The sequence below is a fragment of the Callorhinus ursinus genome, unplaced genomic scaffold (assembly GCF_003265705.2).
Source record: "Callorhinus ursinus isolate GAN/ISIS: 27379988/994484 unplaced genomic scaffold, GSC_fseal_2.0 scaffold64, whole genome shotgun sequence".
Lineage (NCBI taxonomy): Eukaryota > Metazoa > Chordata > Mammalia > Carnivora > Otariidae > Callorhinus > Callorhinus ursinus.
The window spans coordinates 2,696,601-2,717,028 of record NW_027397126.1 but is presented as its reverse complement, the minus strand read 5'-3'; the positions used below and the strand labels follow the sequence as shown (position 1 = coordinate 2,717,028).

Below are 20,428 nucleotides of genomic sequence, written 5' to 3'. Positions count from 1 at the left end.
GTATCTGCCCTCCGTGCCCCGACTCACCCCAACTTACCCTCCAGCACAGACAGTGGAAGCATGTGGCGTCTTGCCCAGAAACACTGCTCAGAGCTGCTGGGGGGGGGGGGTGAGCAAACCTGGAATCCAGAGGCTGGTGTCTTGAGGCATTGGGGTACTGGCATGAAACAGACACCGGAAGGATGATAGGGCCAAGACAACGAAACTCTCAGGATTTTTCCCACTGTCCTTCCAAAGACTCAAGCCTCTGCCCCTTCCTCTGGAAAACCCCCAGGCCTCTGTAGAGGTGTGGCCAAGCAGCATTTTGCCTTAGCCTATTGCTTTCATTCCAGGACCAAGTCACTCAACTCCACCAGAAAACCCCCGTGCCCCACGTTTTATCAGATATATGGAGCTCTCTCTCGTAGGATGGGCAGAGACAGGATGGACGGGACCATGTTACCATAGTGACAAGGCAGCGAGAAGTGAAGGGATCAGGTAGTGTCAATTGCTAGGCTTTGAAAAGTGAAGGCACTTCTACCTTGGTGGGAAGGGGCAGAAGGATCCAGGTGGGAAAGAGGAAGTGCTACCGACTAAGCCGGGGCTTCACCGAGATGCTTCGAGACTACCCCATTTGGTTGCGGGGGAAAGACTACCTCCTGAATGGCCTCACACAGATGGCAGATCCTCTTCCAGCTGACGATCCAGAGTTACCAAGTAGCTTGGGGGCACTGGCGCATGCCTTTTTCTGAGCCAATACCAACAACATTCTGTTCATATTAAACACAGGGCTTTGAAAAGGGGAAAGCCCCATGGTTTCTACAAAAGAGGCTGCCCATGACCTCCCTAGTAGGGTCTTCAGCTTTATTTAGGTGGGACTGCCTATCCTGGCACTTCATAATCCTTGGTCTCTGGCACAAATGCACGCACTTAGGATGTCACTGATTTGCCCCTGTATGGACACACGTCACTGTATTGTTCTTGCCTGCGGTGTCTGTTTTCTTTATATTCTGATCATTGTTTTTGCAGGGTGGTTTATGGTGAAAGAAACACACTTTACCTATTTGTGTTCATGGATAGACAGATTCCACTAATACTCCCAGACATCTCAACTCGTCTGAATCATATTAACTAACCCAGGTTTACTCATATGTTAATGAACTCGTGTTCTTCAAGGAACAGGGTGATACCTGGCTTCCAGGAAAGTTACTTTTGCTGGAGGTGCCATTGGTAATAGGGTTTGGAGGGGAAGGGGAAAGTCTTACCTGCGCTGAGAACTTTCCTGGAAATCTGGAAATGTTAATGTGGCAGGAAAGCTGAGGTACTCAGGATAAGACATAAGTATCAAGCTTATTATTTCCCAAGATAGAGACTGACCCTTTTCCTAAAAGAAGGTCTTGTCGCTTATTGGGGGTATGTGGACAAAGAAAATGTTCTGTGTATTCAAGAGGGGTGTGTGTGTGTGTGTGTGTGTGTGTGTGTACACATACACGTGTGTTTGAATGTGCTGAGTTAAGGGAGTTTGAAAAGTTTTAGGGGTTTTATGACCAGCAGACAGATCCAGTAAAAATGTGCTCCCCCCACCTTTCAAGAGGCCGATAGGAGGGTTGAGAGACCATGTGGTCCTAATAGAAGAGCACTGTCTAAAATGACAGACTCACCTCGTGTCCTACCCTGGCTCTCCTAGGTTTTTTTTTGTCCAGGCTTCTTCACTTACCAGCTGTGTAACCTCCAGGCAACTTACTTAACCTCTCGGAGCTGCAATTTTCTCACTTGTACAATGGAAATAGCGATACCAACACTTCCTTGGGCTGTTGTAAAGATGAAATAAGATAATGATGTAAAGATTTTAGTGTGCTGCTTGATGGAAGGTAGGCACTAAATCCAAGGTAACCGACTATTGGGTGTACACTCTCTAAGGACTCTTACCGTCTTCCTCTCCATCTTTCCTCTAAACTCACCCAAGTCTCCACCCCGCTTTGATTTCCGGTCATTTGAAGAGAAATTCCTTCTTTCCCAAAGTACTGGTATTAATTAATGGTCTAACCTTGGGTTGGGTAATCACATTGTGTCATCAGCCTCCCGATTATTAGATATAATTTACAGGAAAAACAGACCTGAAGTTCCTCCCAGCCCGAGGACGGAGGCTGCAAATTGAGTTTAGAGGGATGCTGACCTTTGGACCCCGGCTGGCTTGGGAGGCAGCCCATTCTCCTGGTCTTGAAAGCCACAGCAGGCTCTTGTAATTGAGTTACCGCCTGGGATTCAGTGGGACTAATCCATCTATATGATTTCTTTGCCTGGTTTAATGCCATTAACGAAACCGAATTAAGGAGCGGGTGGGGTGGAGTTGGGTGGGACGAAGGGAAACGGATTTTCTGCGTGGGAGTCGCTGCCGAGTCTCCACCGCCAGGCTGGAGCCTCTGGTTTGATTAATGGACGGCTCTAAGGACCAAGTCGTGTTAGCGTCCAGGCCACCCCAACCCTTCAACCGTGCGCCTAGCTTCCGGGTCCCCGCGCGGCCAAAAAGGGGCCCTCACGGAAAGGGTTTCCCAGATCGCCCCAGGGTTGATTCCTGACTACTCTGTCCCCCACTTGGCCCTTTCTCTCTCCTCAGTCGCCCCCTCTTGTACAATTTTCGAGTTTTCCTTTCAGTTCAAATCTTCAGGGACCTTCCCTGTGTTTTGTCACTAGCGTGCCTCAGGCGACATGCCGATCCCACTTATCCGTCCCTCTCCAGCACTCGCCCCCCCCCCCCCCCCCCAGTGCCACCTCACTCCGTTTGCTTGGGGTTGGCTATCCTGGATGGTGGGCACTCTTCGCGCCCAGTTTGCCAACCAGAGCGATCAGCCCTAGGAGGAGGGGCCTGCGTGAGGGGGTGGGGGTGGGAGGTGGCAGCCGCCGCCGCGGTCAGTTTCACTCTCTTCCCTAGTGACACCCAGATCCCAGCGCGCCCTTCTCCCTGCCGGGAGAGCCCGGCTGTCTCAACTTGGGCAGCTGGCCGGAGGCGAGGAGTCGCCGACTTCCCGGACTGAGATTCCACCGCGCTCGGTGCAGGCAGTTGCCAACAGCGGAGTCCCCAAGGCGTAGGTGACGACGAGCGCGGGCCCGGGCAGCGTTGCGGGGACGGCAGGTGCTGGGAGCAGAGGGGCTAACCGGGACGGGGTGGGGGGCGCGACGGGCTTCGATCTCGGCGGCCGACGGTGCGAGCCCGCTCCGGCGGCGCCCGCGGGCCCGGCCTGCCCAGGAGGGGCCGGGGGGTAGGGGGACGCCCGGCCGCCACGCTTGCCCGCTCTCCGCTGGGCTCGCCGGGGTTTTGCCAACCGGCGGCTGACGTCGGCGCGCCCCTGCCGAGCTCTCCTTTTACTACAGCCGGCAGGCGGCTCTGTGCGGGCCCCGCCCTCGCCGGCCCCCGCCCCCCGCGTGCCCACACCTTGCCGTTTATATAGAATGCGCCGCGGGCTGAATTCGCGGCTCTCTGGGACCGGAGAGTTCTTGGGAAGGAGAGCGCGAGCGAGGGAGCGGGCGAGCTCCGAGGGGGTGTGGGTGTAGGGAGAGAGCAGGTAAGGGCCATCGGTTCCCGCTCCTCCGCTCGCGAGCCACTCGGGCCCCCCTTTTGGCAAAATAACAGCACCCTGAAAATTGATTAAACAGAAAGAAAGAGGCGACCCTCCCCTCTCGATTCTCCGCGGGCAAGGAGCTGCGCGGCTCTGCGGTGTAACAGGCTCACACGTTGCTCATCACATGTTCAAACATTTCCCTTTCGGGGAGGCTCGTTATTTTTAAGTGAATATTTTCGTCTTTGTTTTGATTTTTTTTCAGCCTTCCTCGGGTTTTTATTTTGATTGAGTTGGCGGCCCGCAGCGGATTGAGAGAGGCGGGGGGAAAGCAGCCCGCCGGCGCGCGGGCAGCCCACCCAGGCAATTCCCCGCGCGGCCCGCGCCGGCCCGGCGAGCGGCCCGCGCGGAGCCCCGGGAGGCCGGCGGCGGAGCCGGGAGCCCCGGCCGCACCTCTCGGCGGCCCCGGGGGTGGCGAGCGCGGCCCTGGGCGGGCGGGCGGGCGGGACCGGGGGGCGCGGAGGGAGCGCCGCGCCGCTTTGTCTCTTCACTTCTTGAGCAAGGCGAGCGGCTCCTCCCGCGGCCGGCCGCTCGGGCTCGCGGCGGCGGCGACGGCGGCGGCGGCGGCGGCGGCTCCTCCTTCACCCCTCTCCTTTCCTCCCCACTCTCTCGTAGGCAGCGGCGGCGGCGGCAGCGGCAGCGGTGGGGAAAAGCGGATTCCGCCCCGAGCCACACCGAGGGGAGCTCGCGGTCGCGACTTGCCGCCCTAAGCACTCTACGAAGTCCGGCCCGCTCGGCGAGGACTTCTGTCTCCTGGGCGACCCTTGTCAAGCAAGCTGGGATCTATGAGTGGAAAGGTGACCAAGCCCAAAGAGGAGAAAGATGCTTCTAAGGGTAAGCCCGCCCGCCCAGTCCGCCGGCTTCCCTTCCCTTGGTTTCCCTCGCCCCCTCGCGTGCGCGCCGCCCTTCGGCGGCTCCCTGCCTCCCTGCGGGAGCCTAAGCTGCCCGTGACCTCTGCGACCCCGGGCGAGAAAGGAGGGGGGGGGGCGGGCCGCCGGGGGGGGCCTGGGGTTGCACCACTTTCCCTCCTTTCTCGTGGAATTGTCGCCCCGCGAGTGCCTCCAGCCTCTTCCACTCCGCCTTTGGACGCACCGTGGTGGCGCTGCGGGCGACCGGAGCTGCTGCAGCCCGGAGCGCCGGGAACAGCGCTGCCTGCTACGGGCCGGCCGCTTGTCTGTGCGAGTGCATGTGTGTGCGTGTGCGCGAGTGTGCATATGTGTGCTGCGCGGGTGCAACATGGTGACATACTCAGGAATCTGCCCCACTCTCAGAAACCCAAGCTCGAAGCCACCTTCAACCCCCTCTCCCCGCCCCCAATGCAAACAAAGAGCCTGGCCGAGACGCAAAACCCCTCCCCCCACGCTCCTTTCCCCCTCACACCCCCTACTCCCCAACTCTCTATCCCCTCCCCAGATGGCAGGAGCTTGCAACCTTCGACACGCCGCGTGCAAAAGTGAGCAAATCCCGGTGCCCCGGCGCCGCCCGCGCTGCGCCTCGGCAGCGCAGCCTCGCCAAGCCCCCGGAGAACAAAGGCTGTTGTCCCCTTGCCACTAGTGCCCAGCGGGAGCGGGCCTCCGCGGGAGGGGACAGCCCCCTCCCTCCGCTTTCTGGGGTTTAGCCACCTGGCCCAGGGCACCCGGCTGCCGGTCCCCCGGAGTGTGCATCTCGGCCTGGGGCCTCCCACCGGCGGGTTGGGGAGGCGCAGCAGAGCAGGGCTCACACCCGGGAGAACTCAGAAGGAAGGGGGGTGTCCTCCTGACCCCCGCCAGCACTATCCTTTGCCTTGCTAAGGACCCGGCTTAGCTCCGGAATGTAAGCCGGAGACAAGCATCCTTGGAGCCCCGGGTGCAGGGAGAGGCGCAGAGAGGGGTGTGGTAAGAGCAGTTGGGAAACGGCAGGTGCCTTAGAAGCAAGTGTCCGGAATGGCTACACAGCAGACGCCGGAGTGGGCTGGACCAGTTCTGAGGGCCCCAGGAGCGCTGATCCGCAGCGACCCACACCGAGTCCACGCTGCAGAAATGGGGCTGCAGGGAGGGAGCCCCAGCTTTCGTTCACGGGGCCCTAATTCCTCCCTGCACCCTGGGGCCCCCTTCCCTCCCACTCCTGTCCCTATTCCTTTTTCTCATCTCCTCCTTCTCGCCTCTCCCCATCTCAGAGCTTTCTCTCCCAGGGAGATTCTAGGGCAGCACCAGCCCTCCCCCGCTGAAAGTTGTCAAAGTCTTCAGCTCAGGGCCTTTATCCTGTTTCTAAATGGAGTTGATCTCTTCCAATTAGGCAAAGCGTTGAGGAAAGGCTGGCAAGTTTGTGTGTCTGTGTCGGGGCGGAGGGCGGGGGGGTGGGGTGGGAGTATAGGTCTGTTGTCCTAAGGGTCAGTGTTGCCACTGGCCTGGCTTCAGGCCAGAGTTCAGCCCCTTCCGACCCACTTCATAGGTGCTGGCTGTTTCAGGTGCGCAGATGAATTGAAACAGTCATTTAGAAAGTAGAACTCTGGGTGTGCATTTCCAGAGCTTTCCTCATTGTAGTTTGTCTTAAACAGGCATTCATAGGTTTAAGAGAAAATGACTTCAGATTCGTTAAAAGGTTTTGTTTTGCCACGAGGGCCCAGAGAGGTAACTGCAATGGAAGATTGTAGCACCAGTGATTCCCCTTCTGAATCTGGGAGTACTTCGGGTTTGTTTCTAGAACTTTGGTTCCTGGTTTCCAGCAGGTGGTTACCTAAGGTTTATTTCAGGCTGCCTTTGGGAGGGCCCTGGATCCAAATTCATTCATGGAAAGTGAGTTGCTCTTTTAGGAATATAATTTGCAATTGTCCAGAATGGAGTAACAAGTCTGGACACATTAGGACAGCTCTCTGTAACTCAATGATGAAAAGTTTTACTAGGCGCATGTCATAACATTTTCTCACGTTCACTCACCACACTTGAAACCGAATACCTCTCTGTAGGAATTGTGTAATTAGCATTTGGAATTACGGTTGAAATTAGAAGAAATTAAAGTAATTTTATAAGACAACTTTTTAAGAAGGGAGTTTACTTTCCCCAGGAGATGGGAATCTTATGGCTCCCGAGAGCAGAGTTCCATTTCTGCCTCTGTTGGTTGTTGAATTTAGAGCATTTTGAAAATAGTCAATGCGTGATAGTTAGCTTTTTCTCCTTTCAAGTATGTTAAAAGCCTTATGTGACCAAATTTGAAAGACTGCTTTTTATGGTAGAGATGAAAGATAGCAGGTCTTATTTCTATTTTAACCAATAAAGTTTTCTGACCATATTCATGAAGAGGTTTGGTTATTTACAAATTTCCTATGTATGGGTCATTTTTGAATTTTTTTTTAAGCTTAAGGGACTCATGAGCACACTCTTTGCAACATGGCAAGACACAGGATTGAACATTTAATAGATACTTTGAATATACACACATTTGGTTTTGAACAACCGTGTGACAATGATTGAATCAAGTCAATTATTTGAATGAATTTCATAATCTGTTTTCAGAGCCTACTGTTTATTTAAATTCAGCCTCCCACCCCATCATCTGGGGTTCATGCCCACAGCCTGGAAGACTATAATATAGTGTTTCTAGAGTTTTTAAAGCACAGATAGTAGGTAATCAGTAAGTTATTTCGTGCTGCTGAATGAAATATGGCTTTCAGACACACAAATGGCCAATTGTCTTTAAGCGACGTTTTCTTCAACTCATTGAGGTTAAGACCGGTCTCAGCGATGGGCAGTGATCTTTTTGGTAATCTTTTCAATAACGTAGCGAGATGAGATAGTCTGTCCTCTTTGTTGGGGGGGAGGGTGGGAATCTTGATTTTGTTTGGAACTATGAAAATGGCCTCTTGTGTAGCAAATCGTCTTTTGTGCATTTCTTTAGGCTTTACACAAACTTTTAATTTGGCAGATAGGTATATAGTTAGTAGCACTCAGCTTCTGAACAGGAGGACCTATTTCCATTTCAGGGAAGAAGAAAGCATAACATTTGTTTGTTCAAGTCGATATTCACTTAGCTTTGACACTCTTCTCTACCTTGTCACATACAATCTTCTCGGCAGTTCTCTGTTGGAAAAGCACTCAGTTAAGGCTGGGTCTGGTTTCCTGCAACTGTGTTACGTGGCATGCCGAAAACGTGTAGCCTGCTCCAGATAAAACCAAACGCATCCCTGGATTAGGTAAAAGGGCTAGCCAGTTCTCGATTTCAAAACTGCCATTTGGCTTGTAGCTACCTGTTTGGAGTTGGGTATGTATTTTCAACCTCCTTTTCCTCTTGTGCTTATGGAGAGCCATCTCAACCAGGCACGTTTCAAGGCCCCGTGATGTGGGCCGTGGGTTCCCTTGGAGCCACGGTCGGTAATAGCGGTCAGGCTGGGCTTCTGCTGGCTGCTGGGGATGGAGGACAATTCCACGCATAGTCCAAGAAACCAGCCACTTGCACAGCTGTTGCTGTAATTGGTTGTGTTGCCAGCATGCTTTTATGGGTACGGCTCATTTTCTGCTCCTTTCCTGGCCGTTCCCAATAGCCTGTCTAACCATACCTAAGGACGGGGCGTTGTGGTCAGGCAGCCAGCATATCAAGTACTGAACCCCGAATGCCATTCCCAAAGATCATCTTGGTCTTGGTGGATTGCTGTAATAGCTTCCGTCAAGTGTCTTTCTCGGATTTGGGCCAGGCAAAGCAGGTGCTTAGAGGTATTTTACCCACAAGAAATCATGATATTGGTGACTTCTTACTAAAAACTAACAATCATAATCTACCTATTACTCATGTAGGGACTTGATTTTTTTCACCTTGTGGCTAAATCATCATAAAACCAGTGGTTTTATGGAGTGTCCTAAACCCCATGTTTTCTTCTATGCTGAGGATAGTTTTCTTCTATGCTGAGGATAGTGATCACCGCCTCGGTGAGGGTGTGTGGCCAAGGAGATCTCGAGTCAGAAATGTCAGTCTGTTCTTGGGGATAGGTGCAGAAGAGGAGTGCACAGTGCCCACCCCCCCAGTCCTCTTCATTATGATTTCTAGTGGTGTGCAGCTTCCTTATTGGCAGAGGCCAAAGCGAAAAGGAGGAGCACGTTGGGACATGGGTTAGGGGTGCTGTATCTTACTGAGTGTTCCTTCCTCTAAGTCTCTTTCTGGTACAGTTCAGATCCTTAAAGGGGCTTAGGGCGCATCCTCAGGATGGAGATGTGGGTGAGGTTGGAGTGGGAATGGACTTGGGGTTGGGGCCAGGGTGAGAAGCAGAAAGTGAGCTGTGGGGCGAAGGGGAAAGGGTTGAGGCCCACGCCCAGGGCAGGAAAATGTATGGTGGCCCTGAGAACAGGATCAGAACAGGGAAGGGAATGGGGATCGGGGTTTGGGTGGTAAGCTGGAGGGCCGAGTTGTGAGGCAGCGAGTAGGGAGATGAAACTGTTAACATCCCAGGTCTCTTTGCAGCTGTGCTGTTTTATGTTCAAATCAACTCCTCATTCTGGGAATTACAATCAACACAGAACAACCAGAATGTGTTGCAGCTCTTCAAATGTATCCAATAAAAAGGCTTTCTAGTGTCTGCTTCATTATGGCTTATATTTTTGGAGTTGAGAAATTTGAAAGGAATAGAAAATAATTGCCACGATTAAACAATTCAAGGAGAAAAATTCCCATGAATTAAAATACGGCGGGTGGAGGGGATCCCACATGTCTGTTACTTTGCCAAGCTTAACATGCTCTTTGAAATGTAAAGATTAGGCACATACTATGGTTTTAACATTTAGTAGAGAAGACAAACTTCCGCATAAATCGTTGTTTGCAGTCACCAATTTCTGTTTGTCTCTCCAGAAGACACATTAGCCCCAGGATTTCTCAGCATGGGCTAAGGAACGGACTTCAGGTTCACTGTACTGAGAAACATGATTCATCTTAGTCCTCACCAACTTGAAATGTAGTTTACCTGTTTGTGATATACTGGTTCTACAAACTCACTTGAATCAGATTTCTGACAATTTTTTTTTTTTTTTTTTTACTGTGGCATTTTTGTCACTTTGGTGAATGCCATATCTTGATGAAACATTCATTAGGGATGTGGATTTCTGGGTAAATGCATTAATTTCCTAGAGAAGGTGAGATAGTATAAAGTGATCATTATGACCGCCACTCCAGCCTGCCGGTCTAATTTCTCCTTGAATTGGAGGGCCATTTATTTTTTCTCTAAAGCAGTGTTTTCCAGGGTATTAACCCTGAAAATGGGAGTTTCCTATTAGAAAAGAGATAAATTCTTGGTTCTTGGGGCACAGTGGAAATGGGGACTATTTTATTAGGAATCTGGGTTTGTAAGAGACAAGAAACCCAAATTACAATTACTGTAGGTTGAGATCACTGTAAGTAAAGGCAGTCCTCATACCCTACTCATGCCTCTGCCCTTTGAAGTTACTTTTAGCATTGATTTTCAAATGGAAATGGCCTTAGCGTCACTGGCTTATGACCTTCTCTAGAGGCAAGGGGCAGAGGGTAGTAGGTGTCCTTGTTGATTCTTTTAAACTCTTTCAGCACCCTTGGCTTCGGTTGGTGTAAGGTTTGAGTTGACATTCTAGGAGGTGCAGTAGGGCTGGGATGAGCTGGGTTGCTTGCTTGGGCTTCCTACTCTCACCCTTCTGCAGAGACCTCAGATTTAGTTTGGACAGTCACTATTTGGCCTAAAGGAATTCTTGGGTGTACACGTCTATTCTTTCTGGATCCTGGCAGGAGGGCCTGGGAAGAAAGAACAAAAAATCTGGTGAAAGGCAGGCCTGATCAGAGGCCAAATTAGAAAATAGTTCATTTTTTTTAAAGATTTTATCTATTTATGAGAGAGAGAGAGAGAGAGAGAGAGAGTGTGAATAAGAGAGCACGGGGGTGGGGTGGGGCGGGGAGCAGCAGAAGGAGAGGGAGAAGCAGAATCCCTGCTGAGCAGGGAGCCTGATGTGGGGCTCGATCCCATCAGGACCTGAGCCGAAGGCAGACACTTGACCAACTGAGCCATCCAGGCGCCCTGAAAATAGTTAATTAAAAAAAAAAATAGGAACCCAATTTCCTTTTGTGTAATGGAAGATTATACACAGTAACTTATACAAATCTTAAGTGTGCTTCTTGATTAATTTTGACAAATGTTTACACCCATGTAATCAGTATCAAAATCAAGTTATAGAATATTTTCATCACCCCAGGGAGTTCTCTAATGTTCCTTTCTTGTCATTCCCTCTTCAGAGGCAGCTTCTCTTTTGATTTTGGTCATCATACTTTGCCTGTTATTGAATTTAATTATCAGTGGAATCATGCAGTATGCATTCTTTGTTTCTGACACCTAGTCACCTCTCCTTTCAGGAAGCTTCCTTTCTCACTTAACACCCTTTCTCTGGTTTCTTGGGGACTCCCCCCCACGCACACACATACTAGGGCACTCAACAGGGTCTTGTACTTGGCAGGCCCATAAGGAGTATTTGTTGAATATTCTCGGCAAGGTGAGGAATTCCTTTAAGCAGGGATATGTTTGATCATCGTTTAATAACAATGACAATAATCATCATACTTGTCATTAGTATAGTAGCTTCTAAATTATTGAGTACTTATTTAGTAAACATATTATTTTTATAGATAGCTCATTTAATCCTTCTGACGGCCAAAGTAGCAATTAGTGTTTATGGGCTTTAGATGTGAGAAAATTAAAGTTTACAGATCGAATGAGGTCACATAGATAGTGGATTGCACCTAGCACAGTGATTGGCATCGTAGTAATTAATGAATAATTGTAGAATGCATGTGGCAAAACTCATTGGTCCTGTGCTATGTTTATTTCCAGTTTGTTGTCATATCAGAAAGCTGTGTGTAACAGAATGGCTCTGTGACTGTTTCACGTTGGTTTAATCTGATAGATGCCTGGGGATATTTCCATTTTAACTAAGGATTGCCAGAGGCTGAGCTTTAACCCCAAGGAATTAATGTCTGGTTGACTTTCTAGCATCTAGGTTGGTTGAAGAAGTAATTTTGGTTAGGGTCTTAATAGTTTTATTAAACACTAAGGGATTTGACATGAAATATCTCCTGAAATCTTCCTAAGAGTCTATCAAGGAAAGATACACATACTATTATTATTCCCATTTGATGGATGAAAAAAACCGAGTCTCAGAGACTAAGGCCAGTCTGAGGTCACTCAGCTAGCAAGATGGTGGAGTCTGAGCCAAGTTTGACTGACTTCAAATCCACCTTTTTTTTTTTTTTTGGGGGGGGGCGGGGCAGAGGGAGAGATAGACTTTTAAGCAGGCTCCACGCCCAGTGAGGAGCCTGAGCTCATGACCTGAGCTGAAATCAAGTCAGACACTTAACCAACTGAGCCACCCGGGCGCCCCTCAAATCCACCTCTTAACCACTGTCATAGTGCCTCCCTAGGCAACACGGGGGGATTCTTTATCTAATCTCGGTTTGCATAAAGACAAAATTATTTCCTGTTTACCACTGTGGACATGGTTAGGAAGAGTGTGCCCAGGCATAGTATGCATGACTGCTCCAGGGCTGTGGTCTTCGTGCAGCTGAGTGAGTCTCTGAACATTTGTCTGAGTGACTCTTCCCAGCCTGGGTGCACAAGAGATGAAAGAAACTCAGTCCTGCCTTACGGTTGCCCTTCCTTTCCCTTTGGCCTTGGACATTCTGACTTTTTACTTTTCATTGTGTATCCTCCCTCAATTGGCCATGACTGTGACTTGTAAGATTTAAGCATCTGTCAGTTTGAAAATAATGGTGCTTTTCTCCAGAACTGTGTCTGGGAATTTGTTTCACCTGTGTTCTAAAGATTACACTTCCTCTTAATTCACTGCTGGGTAAAACTCCCAATTGTTTATTTTTTCCCCTATTACATGGCATATGCTTTCAGTCTGCCTCTCATCAGAATCATCTGTCTCATTTCCTTCTCTTTCTCAACCTACCCCATTTTCTCTCCCTCCCTCTCTAGAACTCCCTCTCTCTTCTTCTCTCCCCCCTCCTTTCCTTGTCAACAGATGTCAGTGGTTTCATTAGCTGAATGGGGTTCCTTCGGGTATACTGGGCTCAGTGGAGGATTCTCATTTCTGCATTTTCTCCCTTGATAGCTGTACTAACTTGAGTGAAGAAATCCACCCCTTAAAGTGTAGCTCCACAGAAGAGGCTTTTCACTACTTATTATATAACTCATTTTAAATGGAAAAATAAAAAAGTGCGAGCTTTATTTTTTTTTTTTTACTATTTATGCTGCCTTCAGTTAGATATTTCCAAAAATATATCTTGTTAATGGAGACACAGCCTTGAACGCGCATATTAATTATAGTTCTCAAAGTTAGGAATCATGTAGTTCTCTGTGCTGCAGAACCTATGTTTAACAGCTGTAATTAACAGTGACGGGTGTATTGCATGGTTATAGGTAAGTTTAATAACGAACATGAAACCCAGTTCTCAAAAATCCCTCCAAATTATGGACGTAGCATTTCTACTGCTCTTGAACTGGGGGTTAGTAAACAGATCGAGTTCTTAAAATATTTAGCTTGCTGTTAAAAGTGGAAGTAAACAACCTAAAGAAGGCAGGCTGAGTGCAGTTCTTGAATATGCCTATAGATATTTTCAGAATCTTCTTTCAAGCCTGACTTGGAAAGTATTGTGAACTGACCTGCTTCTTTTGCCTTTGACTTGGATTCTCTGTGTGTAAGCCTGCCTCTCCCCTTGGGGGAGGGGGTGGCTTTTCTGAACCTTAAGACTTCCAAGAGCTTGGATTTGCGCGTGGCTTTCAGAGCGCTGAGGACGAGGTGAGCCTTTCTCCTGGAAACAGGGCCGGACGCTCGTCGATGCGGTCAGTCCAGGGAGTATTTATTCTCCGACTGGCTGGGAACCGGACGGTAGCGCTGAACGTTCTGGTGACCAGCGTCCGTCAGTCGCCGTGGATCTGGCAGGCGGGTTTATTACAAACCTCGGTGTGCTCATTAGCCTCGTGATGTGGCGGCTGCCTAAAAAAGAAACACGGAAAAGTTGTGTCACCGAAGGTGAAACTTGGCGAAGCGCTGCCCGGCGCCCGGCATGACAAAGCTCCTTCCAGGCGGCGGCGGCGGGCAGCGGACGGCTTTGCCCACTTGCCCGGGTGCCCACGGCCCGGCCCGCCGGCGTGGGGACGCCGCCGCACAGTGAGCCGCGGCGCGGGCGGCCGCAGGCGGGGGAAGGGCTCGGTGCTCGCTCGGCGCAGCCCTCGGCCTCGCTCGCGATCCGGCCGCGGGCGCTTTGCCGCCGGTGGGGGGCGGCGTTAAGATGGTGGCGGCCGGGCGGGGCCGGGGGGAGCGTGGTGTGTGGCCCCCTCCAGGCCTCCGGGCGTCCCCGCTCGCGCTGCACCTGACCCACCCGCTGGACGCCTCAAAGGCAGGCACGCGAGGCAGAGACCAATCAAAGCCTTGAAGTCGGGGCTCGGCCAAGACGAGAGCGTTGCTTTCTCTGTCTCATGGTCAATGCTAATTCGGTTTTAGCTCTTCAGAAACCTAGGATGAATCTTGAAGCAGAACATTTGAATTCACTGGGGCGCTTTTCCCTTGCTTATGTTTCATCGCATCTATTTTTTTTTTTTTTCAGATTACAAAATAATGCATGTTGAGCGGGGACAATTTGGAAAATCTTCCAAGCATAGATAAGAAAATATCACCCAAGGGTTCCACTCCTAGGTTAATTTGTTGCGATTTTCCTTCCAGCGTTTTTTTTTCTCTGAGTTTTAGAATACATGCATATACATGGGTTATTATCGTTGGGAACGTGTGGGATCACGCAGTATATACTATAACCTGCTCTTTTCACTCAACAACATCGTAGAATGTTTTTCGGTGTTATTAAATAATCTTCCACACCATCTTTTTTAGTATGTGCACCCTGGGTGTGGACTTGGGGGTGATGAAGGAGAGATGGTGATTTTTGTGCCTGTGGGTGTGAACAGTTCTGTACCGCCTTGAGATCCATCTCACTGGGCTCCACAAACATTAGTAGTATTTTATAAATGTACATTTATGAATATCCATATATAAAGATCTATATATGCATGAGTAGATCTGTAAATATAAAATTAAATACATGTAGACAAACATGCATATGTCTACATAAATAGACACACAATATACTTAGAATAAATCCTCAGAGAAAAGACACCAAAAGGAATCTCTGGGTGGTTGCTTATAGAATATTTATAGTTTTTTTTTAATTTGTATCTTCTATTTTCTCTACAGTGGACATATATAATGATATTAATCATATAATAAAAAATAATATAGACAAAATACTGCTCATGGATTGTCTTCAAACTGCCTTTTCTGCTCCAGCTCCCACCATTTCTTGATCTAGAATGTTCTACCTATTCTTTCTACATTTTCTGATTCTCCTCTTCTTCCTCCAGGAAACAAGCCTCTCTTCCACCCTCCCCGCAGGAACTGCTTACTCCTGACACTGGGTTTCTGGCAGTTCCCATGGGCAACTGTGGATAACTCTATGATGAGCTTTTCACCTGCTTAGGTTTTAGCTCCCCAACTAGATTGTAACCTCCTCAAGGGCCCTTTTCACAAGACACAAGTTCAGTAAATGTGTTACTTAACCGCAGCGGTCAGCATCCTTCTTTGGTTTCTTTAAATGGTCCTGTACTTTGAAACTCCACACTGTACCAAAAGCCCTTAGACTCACAGCAACATTCCATCTGGATTTAATATTGCTAATTTAATTTGGGGTATAATTCCTATTTTACAGTAGGTCATCTTCCATATAAAAGTGGCTACATGGTTAAAAGCATGGATTTTAGAGACTTGGGTCCACATCTAAGTTCCTGTACTTATTCACCGTGTGATCTTGGGCAGATAATCTTTCTAAGCCTCCCCAAAACGGGAGATAGTTACATTTTTCTTACATGCCTGTTTTAAAGGTGGAATGAGATAATATATGGAAAACATCAAAGACAGTGCCCGCTACATAGGGTTTGGTCCATGGTGATATGGATAATACACTACTAAAACGGTAGTGATTTTCATATGGATTGTTTGAGTTAGAGGGTTCCTTTTAGCAGGCTTGTTGGCCGTAGGAACATATGTATAGATTCACACATTTGACAGTCATAGTCCAATTTTAATGGATTTTAGTCCTACTAATTCATCCATTAATTTGCTTAATATTTATCGAACTTTCCATGTGCTGTAGACACTGAGAATACGGCCGTGAGCAGAACAGATAACCATCTGTGCCTTCGTGGAGCTGATACTTTGCAAGTTTACTTTGAAGAACCAAACTATCGTTGCACAAAGCACTCTGCTCCATGTTCGTGGTATGCCAGTGAATGACCTGGTACCCATCATGGCCATTCTTATCCTCATGCGAGTTGGGAAAACATTGTCCTGGAGACAACACAGGACCCCTGGAAATTAGGTGTAAACGTGCATTTTTTTTCTGGTCAATGGGGTTCATAGCTTTCAACTCCTCAAAGGGCTCAGTGTCTCCACAACGGTTAGGTGAGTTGGAGCCCTGAGGTCTCCGCCCAGCATTGTTAACGAGCTGTGTGCTGTGGGTCTTTGTCTTCTCCTGGGTTGAATTGATTAACCTTACACATGCAGACGTTTTGGTTGGGAGCCTCCTTTCTCCTGCGTGCTCCTCTTCTCTCTCCTCCATAGCATCACCTGCAGTTCTTCTTCTCACTGTCTCCTCTGTAGGAGAAACTAAGGAAGGAAGAAAATTTCTCAGCCCAGACCCCCCCCCCCCAGAGAGGGCAGGGTTGGCCGGGAACTGGGGGGGGCGGCGCGCGCGCTATCAGAATGGCTCAGATAGTTTGACCATTCTGGTGGCTTGAACCTCGGTGGTTCTTTATGTGGTGGGCTCCAGGGGGTGAGAGTGGGACTTCTCAGATATCCTTCTGCCCGTCCGGAGCAGGTGGGCAAGGGGACTCCCCCTCTTGGGCACCACTTTCCTGCCTTTATTTGTCTGGCAAGAGGTGGGGGCAGGTAGGAGTGTGCAGGTTAGGTCAGGCCTAGGTACACCCCAAGCTCTTCTCGTCCTCTAGGCCCCAAGCAGTGTCCCTCTAATTTGTTTATGACCAATCAAGTGCATTGACCTACTACTGCTAGTTACTGTGAGTTATAAATGGTTTTTTTTTTATTTCTCCTATGGAATCGGGGGCTCAGGCTGTATAGAATGACCTGGTTTGTATCACAAGAGCCTTTGGGACTTTGACAGATTTCGCCACTTAAAAAACACACAGCTTTCTCCCTCCACCCCACCGGACATAAAAGCAACCTTTGAATTTACAGAACAAAGAGCATGTCTTTAAAGGGCAGCTCCATCCTCTTTTCTGAGGCCATTGTCTCCAGACAAGTGACAAAACCGAATACCTTGGAAAATCTTGTATTGATTTTTGGTGCAGAGGATATCTCCCTAGGATCTGAAAACCCTGGCAGAAGATAATAAACTTGTTCCCCTGCCTTTGAGCCAGATGTTGAGTTGCTTAGTTTCCATGGCTGGAGGAAATGAGAGTCATTGCCCTACGAGAGTTGAGATTTTGGCTAGGGTGCATGGCTCTTGACCATATTGTAATATAGGTGAGGCTCAGTTCCCGAAAGCTTTACCTATGCAGATTGGACTCAGATGGGTGAATGGGAGGTAGTTACAGTATGAATGGAGTTACTTTTTATGAAAAGTCTTTCTTTTAATAGCATCATCTCCCGTGTATCTGAATGTTTCTTTGGGGATCAAGGATCACTTGAGTAAAAATAAAGAAATAAAGGCCAAGCCTAGAGGCCTCTTGTTGAAGCGTTTGGGTTTCCTGCAATTCTAAGTTATTGCTCAGAGTGGCTGTTTTTGAAAAATTTTGCTTATTTTATTTTTGTCAAAAGATTTATTTATTATTTTATTTATTTTTTAGATTTAATTATTTATTTGACAGAGAGGGAACACAAGCAGGGGGAGTGGGAGAGGGAGAAGCAGGCTTCCCACCCAGCAGAGAGCCCGATGTGGGGCTCGATCCCAGGACCCTGGGATCACGACCTGAGCCGAAGGCAGACGCTTAACGACTGAGCCACCCGGGTGCCCCTATTTATTTATTTTAGAAGGGAGGAGAGAGGGAGAGAGAATCTTAAGCAGACTCCACGCTCAGCACGGAGCCCAACGTGGGGCTCGATCCCACAACCCATGAGATCTTGACCTGAGCCACAACCAAGAGTTGGATGCTCAACCAACTGTTACCACCCTGGTGCCCCCCCAAATGTATTTATTTTTAATTTTTTTATTGTGGCAAAAGAGACAACATAAAATGTACCATTTTAATGATTTTTAAGCATGCGGTTCAGTGGCATTATGCGCACCAACATTGTTTACAACCTTCACCGCTGTGCTTCACAGGTTCTTGATCAGAGATTATAGCGGGTGGAACGGACCGTAAAAACCATCTGATCCAAGTTTCCCATTGGGGAGAAGAGGGAATCAGGCCCACGGAGAGGCAGTGACCTGCCCAGGGTCATAGAGCAGGTTAGTGGCAGGGGCCTAGCTTAGTGCATTTCCTCGTACCCACACTGATAGACTGAGGCAGGTGACCTCCTTTACCTTACCGATAGCAGAATCAAGGATTGGCATATTTAGGATGCTTCCCTGATTTTTTTAATCAAGTAAGCAATCAATTGTTACGATTTAGAGCCAGAAGGCCCTTCAGACACCATCTAGTCCAAATTCCTAATTTAAAATTTTGGCTCTGTTTGTTCTTTCTAAATCCAAATTGAACCTCAAAAAGATGCTAACATTCTAATTTTTAAAATCTGGACAAATTCTCTCTAAATTCTCTCTTCCAATGACTCCATGGCATTCCATGGTTGAAACCAGGTCCTTTTGTGGGTGGCTGTTATTAATAAGCTTTCCTTGGGATGTTTGCAGTAACTGCTGTCACCTAAATAAGATTGCTTGTATTGTTTTTTCTCCCACAAAGGCAAGAACATTTTTAAAAAGTGTGCATCTCCTTTCATTGTACTTACCCATGACTGAAAGAACTGAAGCATTGCATTTTTTCCTATCTGTGCATTAAATTAAATTTCATTAGAAGGAGTAGAGCATTTCTACACGAGTTAAACATTTGGGGCCCTTGTGTACCATAACCAGTTTTCCTTAGAGGTTCATGACACTGTACCACGTATCATTACAGCATGTTCCTTTTTAAAATGTTTCTTTTATTTCTAATTGTGGTAAAATACACATAACATAAAATTTACCATCTTAACAACCATTTTTAAGCATATGGTTCAGTGCTGTTAAGTGTGTTCACATTGTTGTGAAATCTCTCTCTGGAACTTTTTCATCTTGTGAAACTGAAACTCTGTACCCATTAAACAACAACCCCAACAACCCCTATCCCACCCCCCATCCCCCAGCCCCAGGCAGCCACCGCTCTACTTTGTGGTGCTAAGAGTTTGGATGCCTTGTATGAGTGGAATCGTACAGTATTTGTCTTTTTGTGACTGGCTTATTTCACTTGACATAATGTCCTCCAGGTTCATCCATGTTGTAGCATGTATCAGAATTTCCTTCCTTTTAAAGGCTGAATATTTTGTTGCATGTCGTTTTGGGGTTCTCCAGAGAAACAGAACATACCTGTCGATGTCTATATTGACACCGATATCGACCCATAAGAGGATATTTATTCCAGGAACTGGCTCACATGGTTATTGAGCCTGAGAAGTCCCATGCTCTGATGCTATCCCTCAGTGCAATCATGAAGGTATGAGAACCAGGGCAGCTGATGGTGTAACTCCTAGTCTGGGCCTAGTCTGAGGGAGGGGGCTGGTGTAAGCCCCGGAGTTTGAAGGCGCAGGAACCTGGAGGTCCGGTGTCTGAGGTGAGAGGACAACATCCCAGCTCAAGAAGAGATAGAGAGAAATTGCCCTCCCCTGACCTTTTTGTTCTATGGGGGCCCTCAGTGGAGTGGATGATGCCTGCCCATGTTAGTGAGGGCCACCTTCTTTACTCAGTCTGTTGACCCAAACGCTAATCCCTTCCGGAAATACCCTCATTGACACACCCAGAAATAATGTTTTCTCAGCTTTCTGGGCATCCCTTAGCCCAGTCGAGGGGATACACAAAAGTAACCGTCACATATGTATCTACCAGGTTTTCTTTATGCATTCATCTATCGATCGGCATTTGGATCGTTTCCAGCTTTTGGTTTTGTGAATGATGCTGCTGTGAACATGGGTGTTGATTCTTTATTTTTTTCAATTGATGGGAGAAGTTGTTTTAACACACTCAGTTTGTCTCCTCAATCTTTAGTCCTAGGTGACCACAATAACGTGGTGAATATAGTGAAGGAAGAACCCAAACCCTCAGGAACCCGGAGAATTGAGGTCTTAATCCAATGACTTGCAAGTTGGAGCACCATGAGAGGAGTGATAGGGCTTTACTTGGTTCTCTTAGGGCTATTTATTGTTTCTTGTCTGGTGATTTTTTTGGTAGAAATAATTTAGTTCCCCTGTGATACCCTCCAGACCCTTCATTCCTGCATTTGGAGTGGATCGTGCCTTCCTGTGCCCTTTGCAATGTACTTCCATTTCCCTTTTGCTTTGTATGTCTCTCCTACTATACTGTAAACTTCCTGATGCTGTCGTTCCGCTCTGGATTCCCAGTCCCTAGGACAGAGCCTGGCCCACCAAGCAAATGCAGTAAATGCTGGTTTGAATGGAAATTTGATTCATTCTGTCATTTGGAAAATTTAAACTTCCTAGTTAAGTCTTGGAACAATTTGACATTTTTATTTGTTTTCTCTGCTGCTTTTATGTGTGAGACATGGCTTATGTTCAGGAGCACAAATTAGGTTTAAATATGTG

The 20,428-nt window shown here is 48.1% G+C and overlaps 1 protein-coding gene across 4 annotated transcripts in view; it reads left to right on the top strand.

Moving 5' to 3' along the window:
• Window positions 1–2,921: 2,921 nt before the first annotated feature.
• The window catches only part of FGF13 (fibroblast growth factor 13), a 465,646-nt gene continuing 448,139 nt past the window's right edge, over window positions 2,922–20,428 (top strand). The window contains exons 1-2 of one of the 4 annotated variants that reach the window (XM_073885645.1): window positions 2,922–3,065; window positions 4,212–4,430. In XM_073885645.1, the coding sequence (XP_073741746.1) occupies window positions 4,382–4,430 (49 nt within the window). In that variant the 5' untranslated portion in view covers window positions 2,922–3,065; window positions 4,212–4,381. Of the gene's footprint in view, window positions 3,070–3,424; window positions 3,543–4,211; window positions 4,431–20,428 lie in introns of those variants that run through there. The other 3 variants (XM_073885647.1, XM_073885648.1, XM_073885646.1) reach the window with 3 other exon arrangements.